General features: G+C 38.2%; 1 protein-coding gene across 6 annotated transcripts in view; it reads right to left on the bottom strand.

Moving 5' to 3' along the window:
• Nucleotides 1–18,815, bottom strand: part of ERCC6L2 (ERCC excision repair 6 like 2) — a 53,043-nt gene extending 34,228 nt beyond the window's left edge. For 5 of the 6 annotated variants that reach the window (XM_031061828.1, XM_031061830.1, XM_031061831.1 and 2 more), the window contains exons 1-9: nucleotides 18,733–18,815; nucleotides 16,305–16,729; nucleotides 11,992–12,111; nucleotides 10,324–10,517; nucleotides 7,567–7,728; nucleotides 6,168–6,375; nucleotides 4,600–4,740; nucleotides 2,984–3,097; nucleotides 1,430–1,549 (exon numbers count right to left, since the gene is read on the bottom strand). In XM_031061828.1, coding sequence (XP_030917688.1) covers nucleotides 1,430–1,549; nucleotides 2,984–3,097; nucleotides 4,600–4,740; nucleotides 6,168–6,375; nucleotides 7,567–7,728; nucleotides 10,324–10,517; nucleotides 11,992–12,111; nucleotides 16,305–16,729; nucleotides 18,733–18,754 — 1,506 coding nt within the window. In that variant the 5' untranslated portion in view covers nucleotides 18,755–18,815. Of the gene's footprint in view, nucleotides 1–820; nucleotides 1,237–1,429; nucleotides 1,550–2,983; nucleotides 3,098–4,599; nucleotides 4,741–6,167; nucleotides 6,376–7,566; nucleotides 7,729–10,323; nucleotides 10,518–11,991; nucleotides 12,112–16,304; nucleotides 16,730–18,732 lie in introns of those variants that run through there. The other variant, XM_031061833.1, reaches the window with a different exon arrangement.
• Between the last annotated feature and the right edge of the window lie 6 nt (nucleotides 18,816–18,821).

Below are 18,821 nucleotides of genomic sequence, written 5' to 3'. Positions count from 1 at the left end.
TTCCCAAGAAGAAAATGTTAATATCCAGTTTTATAGAGAGCCAAAATTCTGCATAGCTTCTAACCCTCCCAGTCACACTCAGCTCCAGAGTACTACTAAAACTAGTATGGCTTTCTTCTTAATTAGTTATAGTAGACATACTTCTCATCTACATTAAACAACATCATAATAATCTACACTATACATCATCACATCATATTTTGCTCCTCTCTGAAACCAGAGAAAGACAGTTGCTGACATGAGGGGTTTCACAGATTCATACTGGACACATTTATTTTGGTCATCTTCAGCACAACTACTATTATTTGCACCTAATGTCCAAAGGGTTCAAGAAATCAGTAAGCACTCGGTATATTTTCACCAGTTCCATGCTATTCCATGATTGTGTAGGTCCCACTCACATTTACCCTAAGACATTCTTTACAGTCTGGAGGGTCCCAGCCTACTTGGCTGCTTCTGACACAGTTACGAATCACACTTGTGGCCCTTCTCTGTCCTCTGAACCTTTTCAAAGCTTAACATCTGCTTTTTGAGAGGAGAGATTGGAACTACACACAAAATTGAATCTGTGCACAAATCATTAAGCCCATAATGATTTTGTTTCGCTTCCTTTTCTTTGCCAAGTATTTCTGATTGTCACCAGAATTCATGGTTTCATGCAACAATAATTCTGTTGACTACAAGGGTCATTTCCATGCCCACCATCAAACATGTGAAGCTAAAGTCTCAGAAAATTTTAGCATCACAGATTATTCTTATCCAGTCTTTGCCCAGATAAATACTGATGCATGAAGGAACGTGCCTGGGCTCGTCTGGCCTTGATGCTGTACCAAAGGCGGCAGCTGTGGTGGTCTCACCCCAGAGACACCTTCGGCTGGCTGTATGTTGCAGCTGGCGCTTGCGACAAGCCCAGGCAAGCAGGAACTCAGGTTTACCTCTGGTGGAAAGGCTTCAGGCGATGGTGAAGGAAAAAGGAGACAGGTCCTGCTGGAGGGTTTGATCCAGAGCTTTATTCCTAGGTCACAGACCTCTGAATGTTGCAACAGCTCCAACAGAACCAAGAACTGCGTGGTCGCCATGTCTTTTAAGCCCGGGGAGAGGGAGAGGGAAGCGGTAGATATGCCACCAACCAGGAAGGAGGGGGGAAGTCTCAGTGGACAAATGACACTTGGATAGCCCAATGACCCCAGGGCTGAGAAGCATCTTTTGAACTTTGCCAATCACACGACGCCCTTGCTGGAATGTTAAAATTGACAGACAGCACTTAGCAAGGGGGCAAGGGGGAAGGGAAGGGAGAGGTCGTTGGCACACCTGAGGGAGGAACTGGGATAGCTGAAACAGGGTATTACATCACACTGCAACACATATAATATAGGCCAAATCTATTACTATTAATAAAATTTGTTTTTCTTCTAAGGAAGGGGTTTACCTTCATTTTTCCACTATATTTTGGATCTGAAATAGTTTCAAAGGCTGCATCTCTGCTTAACTGCATAAAATCTGGAAAACTGGAAAATACCTGGCTGCAAACTCGTTTGATATGCGCTTCCTGGAAGAAAAGCAGAAAGATTGAACAGGTGTTAAAAATCAGAGCTATTTTAAGCCATGCAAAGAGTTAAACAGGTTGAAACATGATCTGCCAAAGTATCTCAAGCAAAGTGATGTAGTTTTTAATTTAGTTCACTACAAAACTCCTGGATAAAACATAACCTGTGTGTTTTGCTTCGTTTCATTAAAAAAAAAAGAGACTGCTAATCTGAAATCATGGATTGTATTCAGAATGTCTTCTCCTGGCCCGAATTGTCAGCTTCAAAAAATTCTCTTGCCTTGACATTTGCACTATCCAAGGGTTCTGCACCAACATTTCTCCTGACTCTTTAGGGCAAGCCAGTATGGGAATTACATATTGTTCCACAACAAAAACTGTACAGGAAATGGACTTAAGGCGTTCTAAAGCCACATAAAGCTCTATTGCTAAATTTAGCTCTGAACTTAAACACACTTTAAGTACACTTTTACAGAGAGAAAGAAAAGATCACAACTCTCACCTTACACACATAAGGGCCTTCAATACTCAAGGTAAGAGAAGCTACTAAGTATTAGTTTCTTAGTAGATGTGGGTAAAATTAATAATTATGCATGATGCAGAAGACTGTAAGTCACAAAATACTTGCATTCCATTATTTCAGAGGTTATTTAAATATCAGATGTTATTACAACAAAAACTACATCTGCAATACACAAAAAAGCCCACTAAAAACATCTGGCTATATGCTGTGTGTAGTGTGCTGAACACTAAAAGTAACATTTATGAAAAAGCAAAACCGCTTTAATGGAACAAACTCGCAAAATTAACTAGGACATTCCGATATCTCTTCCTTGATAAATTCTAAGAAAAAATTGTAATGTCCCTAAATCCCCTTCCTCATTCCTGGATCTTAAGGCTCACAAACAAGCATTTCTGAAACTGCCGTTTGTGGGTCTGGTTGTTTGCCATAGTAATAAGATAAGCTGATACTGATCTTGAGCAATTTTTTCTAAAACATGTTTCTCATTATTTAAATAAACTCAGCTCTTAACATAAAGTACTAAAGGAAAAAAAACATTCTAATTATCTATTATTTGTTTATTTGCACAAAGACAGTCCTCTTATAGGCACTCTTCATAAATGGAACAAAAATTTATGTTTTTCTTACATTTATGAAGTGCTATTAGAAATCATGAAAAATTACTCTCTCTTCTAACTTCTTCAATGTTTTATAACCCTTACTTTCAGATATGAATCAACTAAATGAACACGTTGTTGTGTATAACATCTTTATAAGGTATGCATTCTGTATGACTGAATGGAAAAGGAATCTTACAAAATATCTTAATTGCAGTTAGTTAAGACTTATAAGGAGGCCAGCAGCAATTTTCATTCAAGAGTTCTCATCCCATTTATCTTCCAAAAGTCCATTTTTTAGACACTGCTGACACTAACCTGCAGTTTGCTAGTGTTGTCTGTCTGCAGCAGTGCAGCATGATTTGCAACCTTCTGTAGGATCATTAGGTAACTGAAGCGCAATGACTTAATCGTTTCACCATGTGCATTTACCTACAAAAAAAAAAAATTATGCAAATACTACTGAAAATAAGTCATAATCCCAAATAAATGCTATTCTTACCAGGTTTAATGCATTAACAATACTATCACCAAGTGATGAACACTGTATTTCTGATAAAAATGAATCAAATTTTGCTTTTTCTTCAGCTTTATCACCCTATTAATAGAAACATCTTCTCAATAAGAAAAAAACCCTACAGCTATGTTCATTGCTTGCTAAACATTTCAGATAGTAACTTCTACAGACATCCCATGGAGATAACCAAGAATTCTTCACTAAACAAGAAGATGGTAACTTTATAACTAATTAAATCAAGCAAGACTAGTTTGAACGACTTCTTACCTTTCAACTGCTAACTTTACTTTTCTCTCCAGCAAAAGCTTTACAAGCATCTCAAATAGCATAATTCAAGCTTCAGACATTCTCCAGTGCAACAGCAACTGTGCAACAGCATCAGCTATCTTCCTAGTTATGGCTGGCTGGCTTCTGGCTTGATCAATATTTGTTTTCCTTTGCCTTCTCAAGTTACTAAATTTCACAGTTAAATTTGGAATAAAACAGTCCATAAGGGCACTCAACTATCTGCAGGCCTGCCTACTGCCCTTTCGTGAATCAAGTCCACCAGCATTTCTTTTTTTCTACAAAACATCACTAGAAACAAAAGCCTGCAAAGAGGGCTAGTATCCATGGAATATTAAACAAAACTGATAAGGGAATTGCTCATAAATAAAGATGTAGGAGACTGAAGAAGCTACATCATTTGGAAAAAGACTCAAAACACTACACAAGAATCAGAGCAGGCCAGAGAGATAAAAGGGAGAAACAAGCATGTGACATATGCTTCTAAATGTTTAAAAGATGTGCTTAATCTGAGCCTACTGAGTGAGGTAAGCAAAACAAATACAAAGCTAGACTGATCAAGGTTTAAAGAAGTCCAGAGAAGATTAAAGAAATCTGCAAAGCTGTTACTCATGGACGAAGTTCGACTAGTGCTCTGTGGTTGCTGTTACACTTCTCCCCTCATGAAGCAAGGCAAAGTGAATATTTAATGGCACAGAAAAGCATGACTGCAGTTAGAACACAACGAACTACCCAGGCAGCCTGCTGAGTTCAGCCAGCTTCCCATTCTCAGCTTCTGCACAAACTGCCTGAGGCACCTGGCAGCAGCATGCCTGACACATACTGAACATCTCAATGCAGTGCCCTTGCCAGTATCAACTAAATCACAGGTGCATCTATTAATACAAAAGATCCAGAATTTACTGCATAGGGAACAATCACCTGCTCAGGGCGTGCAAAGCAGCTTGGCAGTAACCTCAAAGTGCTTAACTCTATCATGCTGGCGATGCAGCTCCCCGTGTTTCCAGCTGGGATGTCCCAGACAGATGAGCTACAACTAGGCAAATATTTCAATCAGCTCCTCAACAGCAGAGAGTCTCTTAAGAAATTCAAAAGACTATGTGCTAAAATCCAAACAGTGCCAAGTTCTTACTTTGTAACAACAGTTCTTCCTCTTACGCCCACTGTTGCAGTTACAGGGCTCTCCTGCTCTTAACACCAAGGTTACATCATCTGTCTCTAGCACAGCCTGATACACAGCCCTCTGGAATTCAGTGAGGGAACAAAACACCATCTGCCAACGAGAAAACACAAGAAACACTATCATGTGCATCATACAATGAAAGGCAAAAAAACACTGCATAAAAAAAACCCCACCAAATCACAGATCACTGAAAATAAAGTAGAAATAAATTCTACACTTGCTCAAATAGTTACACAGGAAATTATTCTACCACCAAATGAAAAAAAAGTGGATCTTGACACCAAAATAGCATAAAACTGTAGCAAAATGTATGCATACTTATTTTATTCCACCCTAAAATTCTACAAAGAATATCAATATCATTCTACAAGAACCTGCTGTTATTTTGCTCAAAATCTTTAAACATGGCTTTTGTGAAGGAATAGGAGGAGGAACGAAAGTGAGAGAAGTAAATGCACAATGTCAATTACAGATTTCTCTCTGTTTTGCAAGGTGTTTATTTTGCCCTTTCTTTCCCCTTTTTAGGCATTAGCTGCTGTAGGGCACTACCACAAGCCTAAAGTGGGACAAACAGAATAAACAATGAGAAGGCATGGATCTACAAAGTGCTATGGTGAAAACTCTGATCCCTCTTCTGAAAGACCATGGGTGGCATCTCCATGACATCTTTAGTCTTAAGCAGCAGGAGACAGAAATCCCAACATCATTCCTTAACCTACGCTATCCACATAGCAGCAGCACCATGCTGAGCTACAATAATACAGCAGTAACTTGAACATATACTCACATTAACAAGATAATGAAAAGAATAAAACCTGCTAGATTCAGAAAGGAGACAGACTGATGTTTGTGTTAATCTTTCCTTCAGAAGACTGCCCAGATGACATTATTATAAACTAAGGATGAAGAAAAAACACCAAATTCTGAAAATAAAACCAGATGCAAACTTACATATTTGTCAACTCAGAAGAAAATATTTCGCAGAACTCTTATCTATATCAATAAAGTATTATAATTTCATGTAATATTTACAATTGCATCAGATGAACAGGATTACAGGCCTATCACAGAATCATTCTGTCTGAGATTTTTCTTTTATTTCAGGATTGAAAATGAAGGAGTTAAAAGCATACTGTTCCATACACAAAGCTTCAAGATGCAAATTCCGAAGTTCTGCACAAAATTTCAAGACATACATTTACGTACCTTGCTTTGGGCTTGCAGAGATAAGGACAAAAACATACATAAAACAGATGTGTAAATCACTAATCAGAAGACTGGCTGAGCATTTTCATGCTTGATTAACTCCATTTCAATGTGCAATCATAGTAATTACGTGAACAAAGCACACTACTTCAAGTGTACTTTTTCCAAGGCTATGGATTCTTCTCAAGTTAAAAAGACGAAGAGAGAACTATAAACTACAGACATGATGCAAGAGAGAAAATACAACAAGGAAACAAAAAAGAAGAGATACATTCATTAGCATTGTATTCGAAATGTGAAGGCACTCTTACTCTGTCTTCCTTTTTTGGCAACTGATCACTGATAAGTGCTTTGGTACGTCTCAGAAACCAGCCAGACATTATTCTTGCTAGCTTCACCATGGCCTTACGACCTGTTGCTAGCTCTCTTTTAGTTGCAGTGTGCCTCTGGCCATGCTCCACTGGATCAGAAAATTTCTTCTTGAAATGTACTCTGCTGCCTAAAAGTCCTGGTACAGCCCTATTGAAAAACAAAAGGGGATGGGGGATTGATTCACTGATTTAAAGCATACCATAAATTTTTTTTTCTGACCAACAGCAAGCTATCTTAAAGTAGCAGTCACTAGAGAAACCACTAAAAATTTTAAGTACAAATAGAAACATATACTATTTTAAGATGTGCCATTTTTCCTTTGTTTTCTGTGATTCTCAAATGCTAAGACATACCCCTCAGGAAAAGGGTTCCAATATCAAGAAAAGAAAAAGTTTAGCAGAACAACAGAAATCACAATTATAAAGAAGCTCTAAACTACAAGGCTGCTAGTGTTGAGGAGCCTAAACTGGAAGTTAAACAGTCATGTTTTCAATTTTTGCTGGTTTTATGAAATCAGAATATGCAGATATTACAATTAACTAAATAAAATCTTGAGAAACCCAATGGTAGAAAGAATTTAGTAACTGTTGGCAGCATTATACATTGGAACAATTTACTAACAATATCAGCATAGTTTTAATGAACCAGATGCAAGACTAAGCTTAGAATATTCTTCCTGCTATTTCTGTTCCGTATATCCTTATATTTAAAGTATATTTGCTTTGTTTTTCCTCTGCAAAGCATTCCCAGGAGATTTAAATTTGTATCTATGGTGAGTTGCACTTCTCCTTGACCATTAAAAGTTTTTCTGGACAAGACTGTTACTTTTCAAATATGTGTACTTATGCATTTTCAAAAAAAAAAGCAAAATATTATTATTTTCATCCTCCAAGTAGGTCAGAATGACCTGCACATACTGGACAGAGCAAAGGCACTATGTTGGTCAAGGTTGTGTAATGATTCCCTATCTACTGGGTGAAGAACAGAAGAAAAAAAGAGTGTCTCTAGGGAAAAAAAAAAAGAAAAAAGAAAAAAAAAAGAAGAAGTGAAAAAGGAGTAATATGGGAGGTGGAGGAAGAATAATTCTAACTACTTCCCAAATTCCCCAAAGTAGCCAGCTGGGATGAACTCCAAATGTATTAAGCAACTGTAAAACACCAGGAGCTTTACCTCCCCAGTAAGTTATATTCTCAAAAAAAAGCAGGTGTTTTGAGGTCGAGGGCTGTGTTTTGTTGTTGTTTTTTTATAACACAGAGGGGTCCATAGCATCCAGTCCTGCCCCAACCCCATTGCACAGTCAACACACAGAGGTGTTTAAACATAAAAGAAAATATTTACCAGTCCATAACACACCACAGCTCCTTCATATTGTTTTGAAGAATGGTTCCAGTAAGACCTATGCGAACACGGCATTTTAATGACTTCATGGTTTGAGTTATTTGAGCCTTTGGATTCTTGATTCTGTGTGCTTCATCCACTATCACAGCAGACCACTCTATACTGCAGATCAAAAAAAGATTTCATTAATTGACACTACTTGTCCCATCATCCCACATACATACAAAAAGAGAAACCAGTCACACAAATAGCTGTGATTATAACACATTATTACTTTTTGATTTCCCTGTTTTGTTATATAATATCACTCCATTTCCTTATATTGTTTGTTTAGTAAATTCAATTAACATAGTTGAACATAATGGCCAAACTACATCATAAAATAAATAACTTCCTGTTTCCTGTATCAAATGCTTTCTGTGAACAAAGAAGCTTTCAATCTGTGGACCAATGAATCCAGCATATCTCACTAAAATTAACTCCACTCATAATTATGATTCACTAATAAGTAAGTCTCTGGAGGTAAACTACCGAAATACACTTAACATAGGTATGCTTCATTTTACCAACAAAAATTATCCAAGGCAAATACCAGTGAACTGAAAACATTTCAATCTGCATGGTTTCCTACAGTAAAGTATCACTCAAGAAAACATATACAATACCAGTATAGCAGAGGAATTTTAATATTTTGGGATTGTGATGACAAGGAACATAGCTATAAGCAGTGACCAAAAGATATTTTGCAGCCAATTCAAGAATAAAACTTAGGGGTAGAATGGCCTGTATACTGAGATAATAATAAAGAAAGACTTCAAGTCCCTAGGAAGAGATTTACTAACTTTATGAGTTAAATTTATATATATGAATATTTCAGAACATAACCATATCCAGATCGATATGCTGCAAAAAGCTGAAACAGACATGTTTAGAGATGTTTAGTAGAAAGCGTCTCCTGAACAAGCTGCATTTAGTTCACTAATGAAGGCTGATCTTGTGGCATTTTTGCTAATCACTAAATACATTCATTCATGTTTAATTTCCTACATTCGCAAAATATGCTAAAAATGGGAGTTTCTGAAAAGTCTAATGGATGTTCATATCCTAGCTCCTTCCACTTAAATCTCTCATACTGATTTACATGCATAACTGAGCATATATATTCTTATTCCTGACAGCTAATTACTTAAGAGCAGCTTTTGAGGCCAATCCATCACTGTATTGAAGCAAGACACAAAGTTTCTCCTGTTGTTGAGATCACAGGCCCGTCCAGTCACATCCTGTGCAGAAACAGTTTGATAATCTGCATGTTGAAGAAATGTATTTGCAGGCAGCCACAGATTAGATCTCCTCCACACATGCACCTGTTTCCTGACCACAGTCTATTCCATGATCAAGCATGAGGAGTTCCTCAGAAAGAACACAAATAGTTGATAACAAAACTACTTTACTCTTCTATCTGTACTTCTCTACTCTCTGTACTTCAGACCTGAGCAGAAATGAAGATCTGATCGTTTTGATTATGGATCTCCAGAAAACTAAGGTACTCTCTGGGGCCTAGACCTTTCCCAACACCTGAAATGTCAAGACCTGCAGATCCACTTATATCAGCTGCTGAGGGCAAGCTGCTACCACCAGCCACTGACACAATTCGTACCCTACTTCCAAGATGACTTAGGGGAAAAGGACCTTTAGGATTGGAAAGAAATGTGTAGGTTTAAATCTCAAAGCTTTTAGGGTTCAATAATCTCATCAAACTGGTGAAAAGAGCAAATTACAAGGAAAATAGCTTTTTGAGCGTTTGCTAAAAATTCCAGGCGATTGCTCTCCTTATATTGACAGACAGAAATACTTTCTATGCATCTTTTATCAGTCATCAGGTTCCAGGCAGGCAATTCCTGCATCTTTCAGAGAACATTTTGTAACTGTGTTACCAGCAAAGACTGTTTTTATGGGAACTATTCAAACACTTACTGCTACTAAGTGTCCCATTACAAAGACAGTTGCATTGAGTTTGGCTGAGATGCAGTTAATTTTCCCACAGCAGCTCTCACTGGTCTGTAGGTAGCTCAAAAGGTGTTGTTACACACCAGTGCTTTGGATACTGCTGAGCAGTGCTGGCAGAGCATCAGCACTGTCTCTCAACATTCACCCCACATCAGCAGACTGGGAATGGGTAAGATCCTGGGAGGGGACAAAACCTGGCCAGCTGACCCAAACTGACCAAAGGGATAATTCATCCCATATGGTATCAGCTCAGATATAAAAGCGAAGGAAAGGAGGAGGAATGGGGCATTTGTTATTTATGATGTTTGCTTTTTAGAGCAACTGCTACGTGTGCAGAAGCACCATTTCCCAGGAAGTCGCTCAACACTGCTAGCTCATGGGAAACAGAAAATAAACCTTTTCTTCCCCGTCTTTGTTTGTGCATGCCTAAACTTTTGCTTTAGTAAGCTGCCTCATCTCAACTGAAGAGCTGGTTTTTATCTTAATTTCTCTTCCCTGTCCAGCTGGGAAGAGACTGATAGAGTGGCTTGGTGAGCACCTGGTGTCCAGCCAAGGTCAACCCACCAGAACTCTACAGGTTAAATTCAGTACTACAGGATAAATTCAGTAGTACAGGGATTCTTCTCTGCTGCACAGTGAGTCAATTGATTTAACAGCAAATATGTTGCATGGAAAAAAGTCCTTGAAAAGAACAATGCACAATTAGACAGTTAAAAATCAGTGCGTACCAAAACATATTAAAACTATTACCTGTTAAATTCGTCCAAATACAGGCGAAGTTTCTCATATGTTGTAAGAGCAACTTCAAATTTCCCTTGCTTGATGCGACTCATGTCATCATCTTTTTTACTGCCATGTAAGACAGAGACTTTAAAGTATCCCCATGTGTCTAACTCATCCTTCCAGTTGTACAGCACTGAAAGAGGGGCCACTATGAGGAAAGTCTGAAAACAAATATATATTACAATATCACCAGAAAAACTACAACATAGCAATTTCTCAATAATGGAAGTCAAGATCTTGACTATTTTACTGCTCTGAGCAGTCTGACTGCTTAATTCTGCCATTTCAAAGGATATATGGAAAATATCTAAAGTTAATATAAATTCAAAAGTAATCAGTTTACCCTGAGTAAGTATATAATGGAGTAGAAAAATACTGTCATAGTAAAATTAAATACTAAAAAACACTACTTAATTAAATTATACTCTCAACAAATGCAGTAAGATGTGAAACACTATCATTTTGTGTTGTCATCGCATCTGTATACCATAAAATGTTTTACAAATGGAGAAAATAAAAGGATTAAGAGGGTAAGCAGCTTCCTCAAATCTATAAGTCTAGTCATCATGTGACTTGAAAACAGATAGTCCTGAAAAGAGTTAAAAAAATTAGGACAGCTCATACAATTCACTTAGTATCACAGGATAATAAAATCAAAGAGGTAGGAAGTGACCTTGGGACATTTTAAGTCCAACTTTATAGTCAAAGCAGTGGCAATACTGACTTCAAACCCAGGCTTAGCCAACTGAGGTCTTCAAAAGCGCATAAGGATGGATGGGGCCTACAACCTCTCTGTGACCTCTTTCAACATTAAATGTCCTCAAAGTGACATTCTTCCCTCACGAACAATCAAGAGTCAGAATCATTCCTCTTTCTTTGCACAGGAACGTAAAGCAAATCCCTTTACCCCCTCCTCTCAGCCTGTATTTCCTGAGGAGCATGTATCCATTATTCACAGAGCTACAGTCATATGACCCATTATGCCAGTCAAATTCTCTAACTATTGCAGCAAAATAAAAATAACAATGGAAAATAGAAATCACATGGTTTCTGTAATGGGTAAAATTAAAATGATCTTCAGATTTATCTTATTCACATAGAACTTTTACATGTATCTTTTATTTGCTGTCACTGTATTTCATTACCTAGATTATCAGCCAGACTTACTTCCTACATTATGACAGCCAATCAAGAAAACACAGGACATCACAAGGTTATTAGCAATACACTTCCCAAAAATATGGATTTGTCTTAATTAAATACCCTGTTATTTAGACACACATGCTTTTTTTACTTTAAAAATATCATCACAAAACACTAATTTCCTACTCACTGGGTTTTTCAATGTACTCTAGCCACAAATCTAACCCAGACACTGCCAAATGTTTTCCATTCGTGCAGGTGAACCATAGTAATAGATTAGACAATAACAACTAGAGAGAGAGGGCACTATGGCAGTCTGGAAAATTGAAGGCTTCTCAAACACTACCAGGACAGGCATGAAATCCTACTTCAGCAGCTGAATTTTAAAAATTAATGTACATAAACTCCTAGAACAAACAAACAAAAAAACCAAACAAATCCAAGTATTGCCTTTCATCAAAATCCTTAAGCTAGTATCTCTAAAAGTTGTACCTTCTTGAGGTTACAATCTGAGCCCTTTTTCATTGTCCGCAGTAAAAACTCCGGCATATTATTTTCAATATCCTCGCGTGTTCCCTTTTTGTGCAGCACTGCAGCCAAAAATGAAATGACCTTGAGAAAGAAAACAATTCCAGTAACTATGTATAATAAGAAATTGAATGAATTCCACAAAAAATAAACATTTAGGACAAAATCCTGGACAGGACTCTGGAAGGTGGTTTGGTTTAGTGGGGGGGGGAAGATATTTTTCTGGGGTGTGCAGGCAGGGGGTGTTTGTTGGCTTTAAATAAATCTGGTTTTAAAATGGGACCCCTCCTTCCTCTGGATTCCCAAGAACTCCTTGAACTAACGATAAGAGCAATTAATTGCTCTATCTCACTCTTTTATTCTTTAAGTGGAAATGTCACAAAAATACACAAGAGACAGAGTATGAATGAGCCAGGAAAAAAATAGAGATGAGGTCTGTCTTGCAACTCTCCTCCTTTTCAGGGTTCTTGAATTTCAGATGAGAAAACAGAAGGAACAGATATCCTCTAACTATCCCCTCAACTTTATTTCTGCAAAAGGAAGAAGAGGCTTATCCTACAGGTTTGTTTTTTACTAATACACCTTTTTCTGTATGTTCCATTCTTTCAAATTCCTGTTGTTGACATCAAAACCATTTTTTTTCTTTTGTGTCATATTCTCCCATCCACTTCAAACCAGTCAAGGTGATTATGAGAACACATTTATTACAATACACCACAGCAAGGACATCCCAGCACAGGCTATTCCAAACTGTTCCTATCAGATTCCAAAACAGGAAGAAGGCAGAGGAAGATCTGGCCAGAACATGCAAATTAAAAATTCACTTGGGATAAACGGCATCCATGGACTAAGTAGCAGCAAGGACCAGGTGCATCATCAGAGAGGTGCTCCTCTTTTGAAATCTCAACAGGCCCCTTTTATTCAGAGCAGCCCGTTCAAGCCACTTCCTTTTTGTAGCTGCTACACAGCGGCTCATAGCAGGCTAGAGATAAAGCTACCAACTGTTGATGTCCAAAAAAAGAACTTTCTCCCTCTAATGATGGGGAGAAAGAGCTAGTCAGGAGAGCAGAGTGCAGAAAAACACCTCCCTGAAAAGAGTAGTTGGATGGACAGAAGAGAGAAAAAAACCATCATAGGTATGGCCACAGAGTAAAAGAAAGCTATGTATAATAAAAGTAACCCAAATATTTTTATACATAATATCTCACAAACTGAGATTGAGATGAACTGCCAGTTTGCATATGTTGTTTAACTAATGACATTTACTTCTAAATCCTTTGAGAATTAGAATCAAATTCAACTGAACAATAAATCTCCATGTCTTTTCCACATTCTCCATTCTTGGTAGAATTTGCCCCATATATTTCTAAGAGTAGCAAAGGCAGTGAAACAGCAACTCATTATCAAAAATCTTTGGCTCTTCTACATAAAGCAACCTAAATGCCTAGTTGACTGTAATCACTAAGAAACAACATTATTCTATTTGCCTTCACCTAAACTTCAGCTTGATATGAATGAACCATATAGCCAGGACACTTAAAGCAAAAATCAGTTCAGAAATACAAAGAACATTAAAATTCAAACGATTACTAGAAAAGTCTATCTCATGAACCATCCTATAATTCAGAAATAGTAAACTTCAGCCAACTGACAATCATAAGACAACCTTTTTCTAAGACTGTATCAGTTATTCAATGAAGTTTAAATTTATTTTTTCATATGTACTAACCTTTTCTAAACAAGCAAATTCTACCATTTTACTTCATATCCATTGAACTGACTTTCCCATGCTGAACTTTGAACACATTGAACACAAACACTGTGTTTAATAAAAAATACACAAGATCACAGAATCATAAAATGGTAAGGGTTGGAACGAACCTTAAAGATCACTTCGTTCCAATCCCTGCCATGGGCAAGGATGCCATTCACTAGACCTGATTGCTCAGGCCCCCATGCAACCTGAACACAAAGGTTACTGGAAGGCCGCAATGAGGTCCTCCAAGAGCCTTCTCTTCTCCTGGCAGAACTGCCCCAAATCTCTCCACCTCTCTTCACAGAGGTGCTCAATCCCTTGGAACACCTCGTGGCTTCCTCTGGACCTACTCTAACAGCACATCCCTCCTGTGCTGGGGACCCCAGAGTTGGATGCAGTGTTCCAGGTGGGGTCTCAGAAGAGTGGCGCAGAGGGGAAGAACCACCTCTCTTGACCTCCTGGACATGCTGCTTCGGATGCACCCCTAGGCTGCAAGCACACATTGCTGGCTCATATCCAGCTCTTCACCCACACGAATCCCCCAGTCACCCTTCTCAGGGCTGCTCTCTACAACTTCTCTCAGTTTGTGTTCATGTCTAGGAGTGTCCTAGCCCAGGCGCAGCACCTTGCAGTTGGACTTACTGAACTTCATAAGGTTCTCATGGGCCCAACTCTCAAGCTTGTCCAGGTCCCTTTGGATGGCATCGCATCCTTCTGTTGTGTCAACTGCACTGCTCAGATTTGTGTCATTTGCAAACTTGCTGAGATTGCACTCGATCCCATTGTCTCTGTCACTGAGGTAAACATTGCAGAGCAGTGGGCTCAAAACAGAGCCTGAGGACATCACTCATCACCAGCCTCCACCTCAACACAGAGGTATTGACCACAACTCCCTGGCTGCAGCCAGCCAGCCAGCCAGCCAGCCAACTCTTTATCTTTATTGAACTGTCCATCCATCAAATCCACCCACCTCCAGTTTGGAGTTAAGGATGACATGTGCAACCATATCAAAGGCCCTACAAGAAGCAGAGACATCTGTCCATCTTCCCACATTGACCATTACCATAATTTCATCATGTAAGGTCACCAGACTGGTCAGGCACGAGTTTGCCACTGCCTCAGATCAGTCTCCTCAACCTTCCTTTTCTGACCTCTGTACCTACAGAATCCTTTCTTGTTATTCTTCATATATGATAATCTTCACATAAGATATTCTTTGAAATCTCTACCTTTCTTCTGAAAACTTGACACAGATTAAAAGAAATAGCCATCAGATGCGAATATCACATAGGAACACTCTGTCACTGTGATAAATGTGCCTATAGAATCAGCTCTGAGATTCAAAAATCCAAGATGCAATCATGACAACTAAATTTAGTTTTCGTCCCCGAAGTTTACTATTATCTTTCACATATATATACAGATAGATATATAAATACATAGATATGTCTTACTATATGAAATCAGATTATTTGCAGCTCTGAGTAGAAACTGTCTTCCATAAATACTGAGCTCTTCAACTACCACGGACAAGAAACATGGCCACTCTTAAAATGAAGCATTTGTTAACAGAGCATCATCAGCTGTTTATACAAATCCATGATACACCTGTGAATGCTCTATGCAGAGTTTTGACAGCTTAGTTTATCCACTCCTCTTGTTAAGTTTGCTACAAGACAACACTTTTTTTGTGCTGAAAGGCATCTATCAACATTCTCCTAAATGGAAAGACAACAGATACAATTTCTTCTTCTTCTTGTCAGTGAAGAAATGAGCTTGCACTGGACACATGGAGCAGGACAAAAGAGAGTGGGACAAAGACTATCTCTCACAGAACTCAAACCACTCACTTTAAATCAGACAGACTGCAGAGAATTTCCACACGTAAAATCACCTTAATTATAGCAAAGCAAGTAAGGAGCAAGTAAGTAAAAAATAAGTAATTTAGGTTGGATGCAAATTCCAGATTCAAAGCATAATGAAAAAAATCCAGCTACACTTTATCCTTTCATCAATCAAGCTGCATTGTGAAAAGAGTGATGGAAGTAGCATGGAATCCCAAAGCACTATTTCCAGAGATGGGAGTGAAAGTGTCAGTTCTTTTGCATTCCCAGAACAGTGAAACTATTTTGTTTTCAGGAAAAAAGGAAAAAGATATTTTAAAAGCAAGAGTCACCTAAGGGTCTCAAGTCCTTTTAGCGTACTCCAGTGCAAACTGCTTTCATGATAGGCAGGTAGCAATCCTCAAAGTAAATTCAACACACTAACATTTTAACTACCATAATTACCCATGCTTATACTAAAAAGAGTCACATCCCAGTTTCATGGCCTGTAAGAAGTGAGTCTTAAATCAGTAACGCACTCCTGGCTCTGAGCGCTGTCCTGGGCATCATGTCCTGCCTCATCCATCTCTGCAACAGCAGAGGGAGGTCTAAATTTCATAAATACAATGTTTTTTAAAAAAGATTTACAGATCCCAGAAAATACTACATTCTCCCTCTGTAATAAACAAAAAGAATACCTGTATTGTCTTTCCAAGGCCCATATCATCTCCAAGAATACACCCTCTTTTATTAGCATAATGTCTATACAGAAACTGGGCTCCTTCCCTTTGATAATCACGCAGGTATCTGTTAATTGTATACGGGATAAAATCGCCATTGTCAGATAATTTAAAAGCAACTCCAGGAGATGGAAGATTTTGGTCAGGAAAATATGGCTTTTCCAGATCACCTTCATCAAATATTAAGCTTTTCCAGGGTCCTCTACTGTCTTTGACTTTACAAAGTTTTGTTATTAGTATTTTCCTTTCTTCAGACTCCAAGAATGATACAACAGCAAATGATTTTCCATTCTTGTCCTTTTCAAGAGAAGTTATTGTTCCTTCATGAAGTTTTCCATTTTCAAAACAAGGGGCAAGGCATTTCTCCCCAATACGCCAATGATCTATAAAAAAACCGAACACACATAGTGATAAACTGGCCTGATGTACAAAGTATTTAATTTCTTCACTATTAAAACAATGGATATAAATTTAGTTTACAAAATTGATACAACTTCATACAAACACTTTATCGAACGTAGCACTAGAATCAAAATAGCAATTACTGTTTACAGCTAGACATAAAATTACAGTTTGCTCTAACACCACTATTTTAGAATAACAGAAGGTGTATAGGAAAAAAAGCAAAATCCAGATTCCAATTAATTAAGTTAACACAGTGGCTTCACACAGGCAAACATAGCAGTATGTATCAAAGTGGAAAGACCTCACATTGCACTGGCAATGAAAAATAAGATACCTCTACAAAAAAAAATACAAGATACCTCTACAAAAAAAAAGCCAAGGTCTTCACTTTTCACAGTAAAAAGACCTCACAAATAATGGCTGTGCACAAAGTTTTCCAAATCTCGACTGAGAGAGAAAGGGGTGTTCTTTTGAGTTTGCAGAAACAATTTCTAATCTTCCCCTGCTCAGTCATACTAAAACAAAGGGATAATTTGATTCATTTCAGAGCCTTTATTGTTTCTTATCTATTTGCTGGAGTAAGTTTTGATACTTACAAGAAAGTAATTATCAATTACCATGAGATGCACCTTATTTATAGGAAGGAGTGAGCCAGGGAGAATCTTCCACCAGAGTAAGTATTCATCATTCTATGACCAGTGGTGGTATATATTTCTGGACACATCAACCCAGACACTTTTCACAGATAAGGAAAAAAGTTCTGAAGGCAAGAAACCCCACCTTAGCCTATTCTAATGTCTCAGTGTAAAAACTGCAAGAAGACTGGTTCTCCTCACCAAGTTCTGAGCACCTAGAAGCATACACTTACAGGATAATGTCCACAACGTATTAGTTAAATCAATGATAACCATTAGTCATTTACTAAATTTATTTAACTATATACACTTAGAGAAAACAAAAGCATCCATGTAGCCAAGCCCACTATTCTGCAGCCAGCATTGGCCCTAAGCTGACGCACAGGTAACAATAAAAATAGTACAAGCCTACAGAACACCCTTATTCCAAAATTCTTTGGCCTCTAAAGTATTATTTTAGTTACAGAGATTCCATGGGCCACAGGTAGTTTGTCTGGTTAGCAAACACCAGCAGACTCTCTCTTTCAAGTAGCTCCACTCCCCTTTCAACACATGCAGATTCCTAGAATTTGGTGACTTCTGACTAAAAATATTGTGGGTCTGCTCTGGGTACATGTCACACTTTTGCATGATACAAACTGCGATCCAAAGACCTAAACGGATGGCCGACCAGTTCGTACACTAACAAGATCATAAACCAAAGCCTCTCCATTCAATTCACTATTTTGCAGATCTCTTTAATAATGGCCCCATCATCCTTATTTGGAGTTCAGCCCCACACCTCGTGACCTGATACATAAGCTGCTCCAAGACCCTCAGCCATTCCCTCAGATCTTCTCAAAGCCTTGAAGCTCAAATGTAACTTTCTGAGGCAAAGGGTGAAGTACAGGCTGTATATTCAACAAATCATACATAATTAATCCTTAAAGTTCATGGTATTTGTACACATCTCTCATCTCAACGCAGAAAGATGAGTACATTAACTTCTTCCAGTAGCATCTAATTCTTTCTGCAATTTCATGAGAACAGGAACCAAAACTGAAAAACTGAAACCAGCTATGTTCAGCACACTGTTATATATGCAAATAAAAGTTAAAATAGCAGAGCACTTCCATTACCACTTCATGGTGGTAATGGCCTCCTGTCACACACTAGTTCCTTTCAACCACTACTCCTCTATGAAATTATGTCGAATGCTTTCTAACTAGTGAGGGTTGACCACTTAATTTAAAGTGCAAGGTTTCGTTTTCCTTTCGTTTATTTTTTTTTCTTTTTACACTCTAATAAATGACTGTAAAAACATAATTCGAGGATATTGTAGAGCAAAACACATGGAAGACGCTTACCTGGGACACCATCACCACACATTCTAACTTTTGGCCGTGCACAGCCCGACAGGGCCCGCGGGCGGAGGCACCGGGGGCGGAGGGGAACC

Source organism: Geospiza fortis, unplaced genomic scaffold (assembly GCF_000277835.1).
Source record: "Geospiza fortis unplaced genomic scaffold, GeoFor_1.0 scaffold325, whole genome shotgun sequence".
NCBI classification, from domain to species: domain Eukaryota; kingdom Metazoa; phylum Chordata; class Aves; order Passeriformes; family Thraupidae; genus Geospiza; species Geospiza fortis.
The sequence above is the reverse complement of the archived record's forward strand: the minus strand, read 5'-3'. Positions and strand labels throughout refer to the sequence as shown.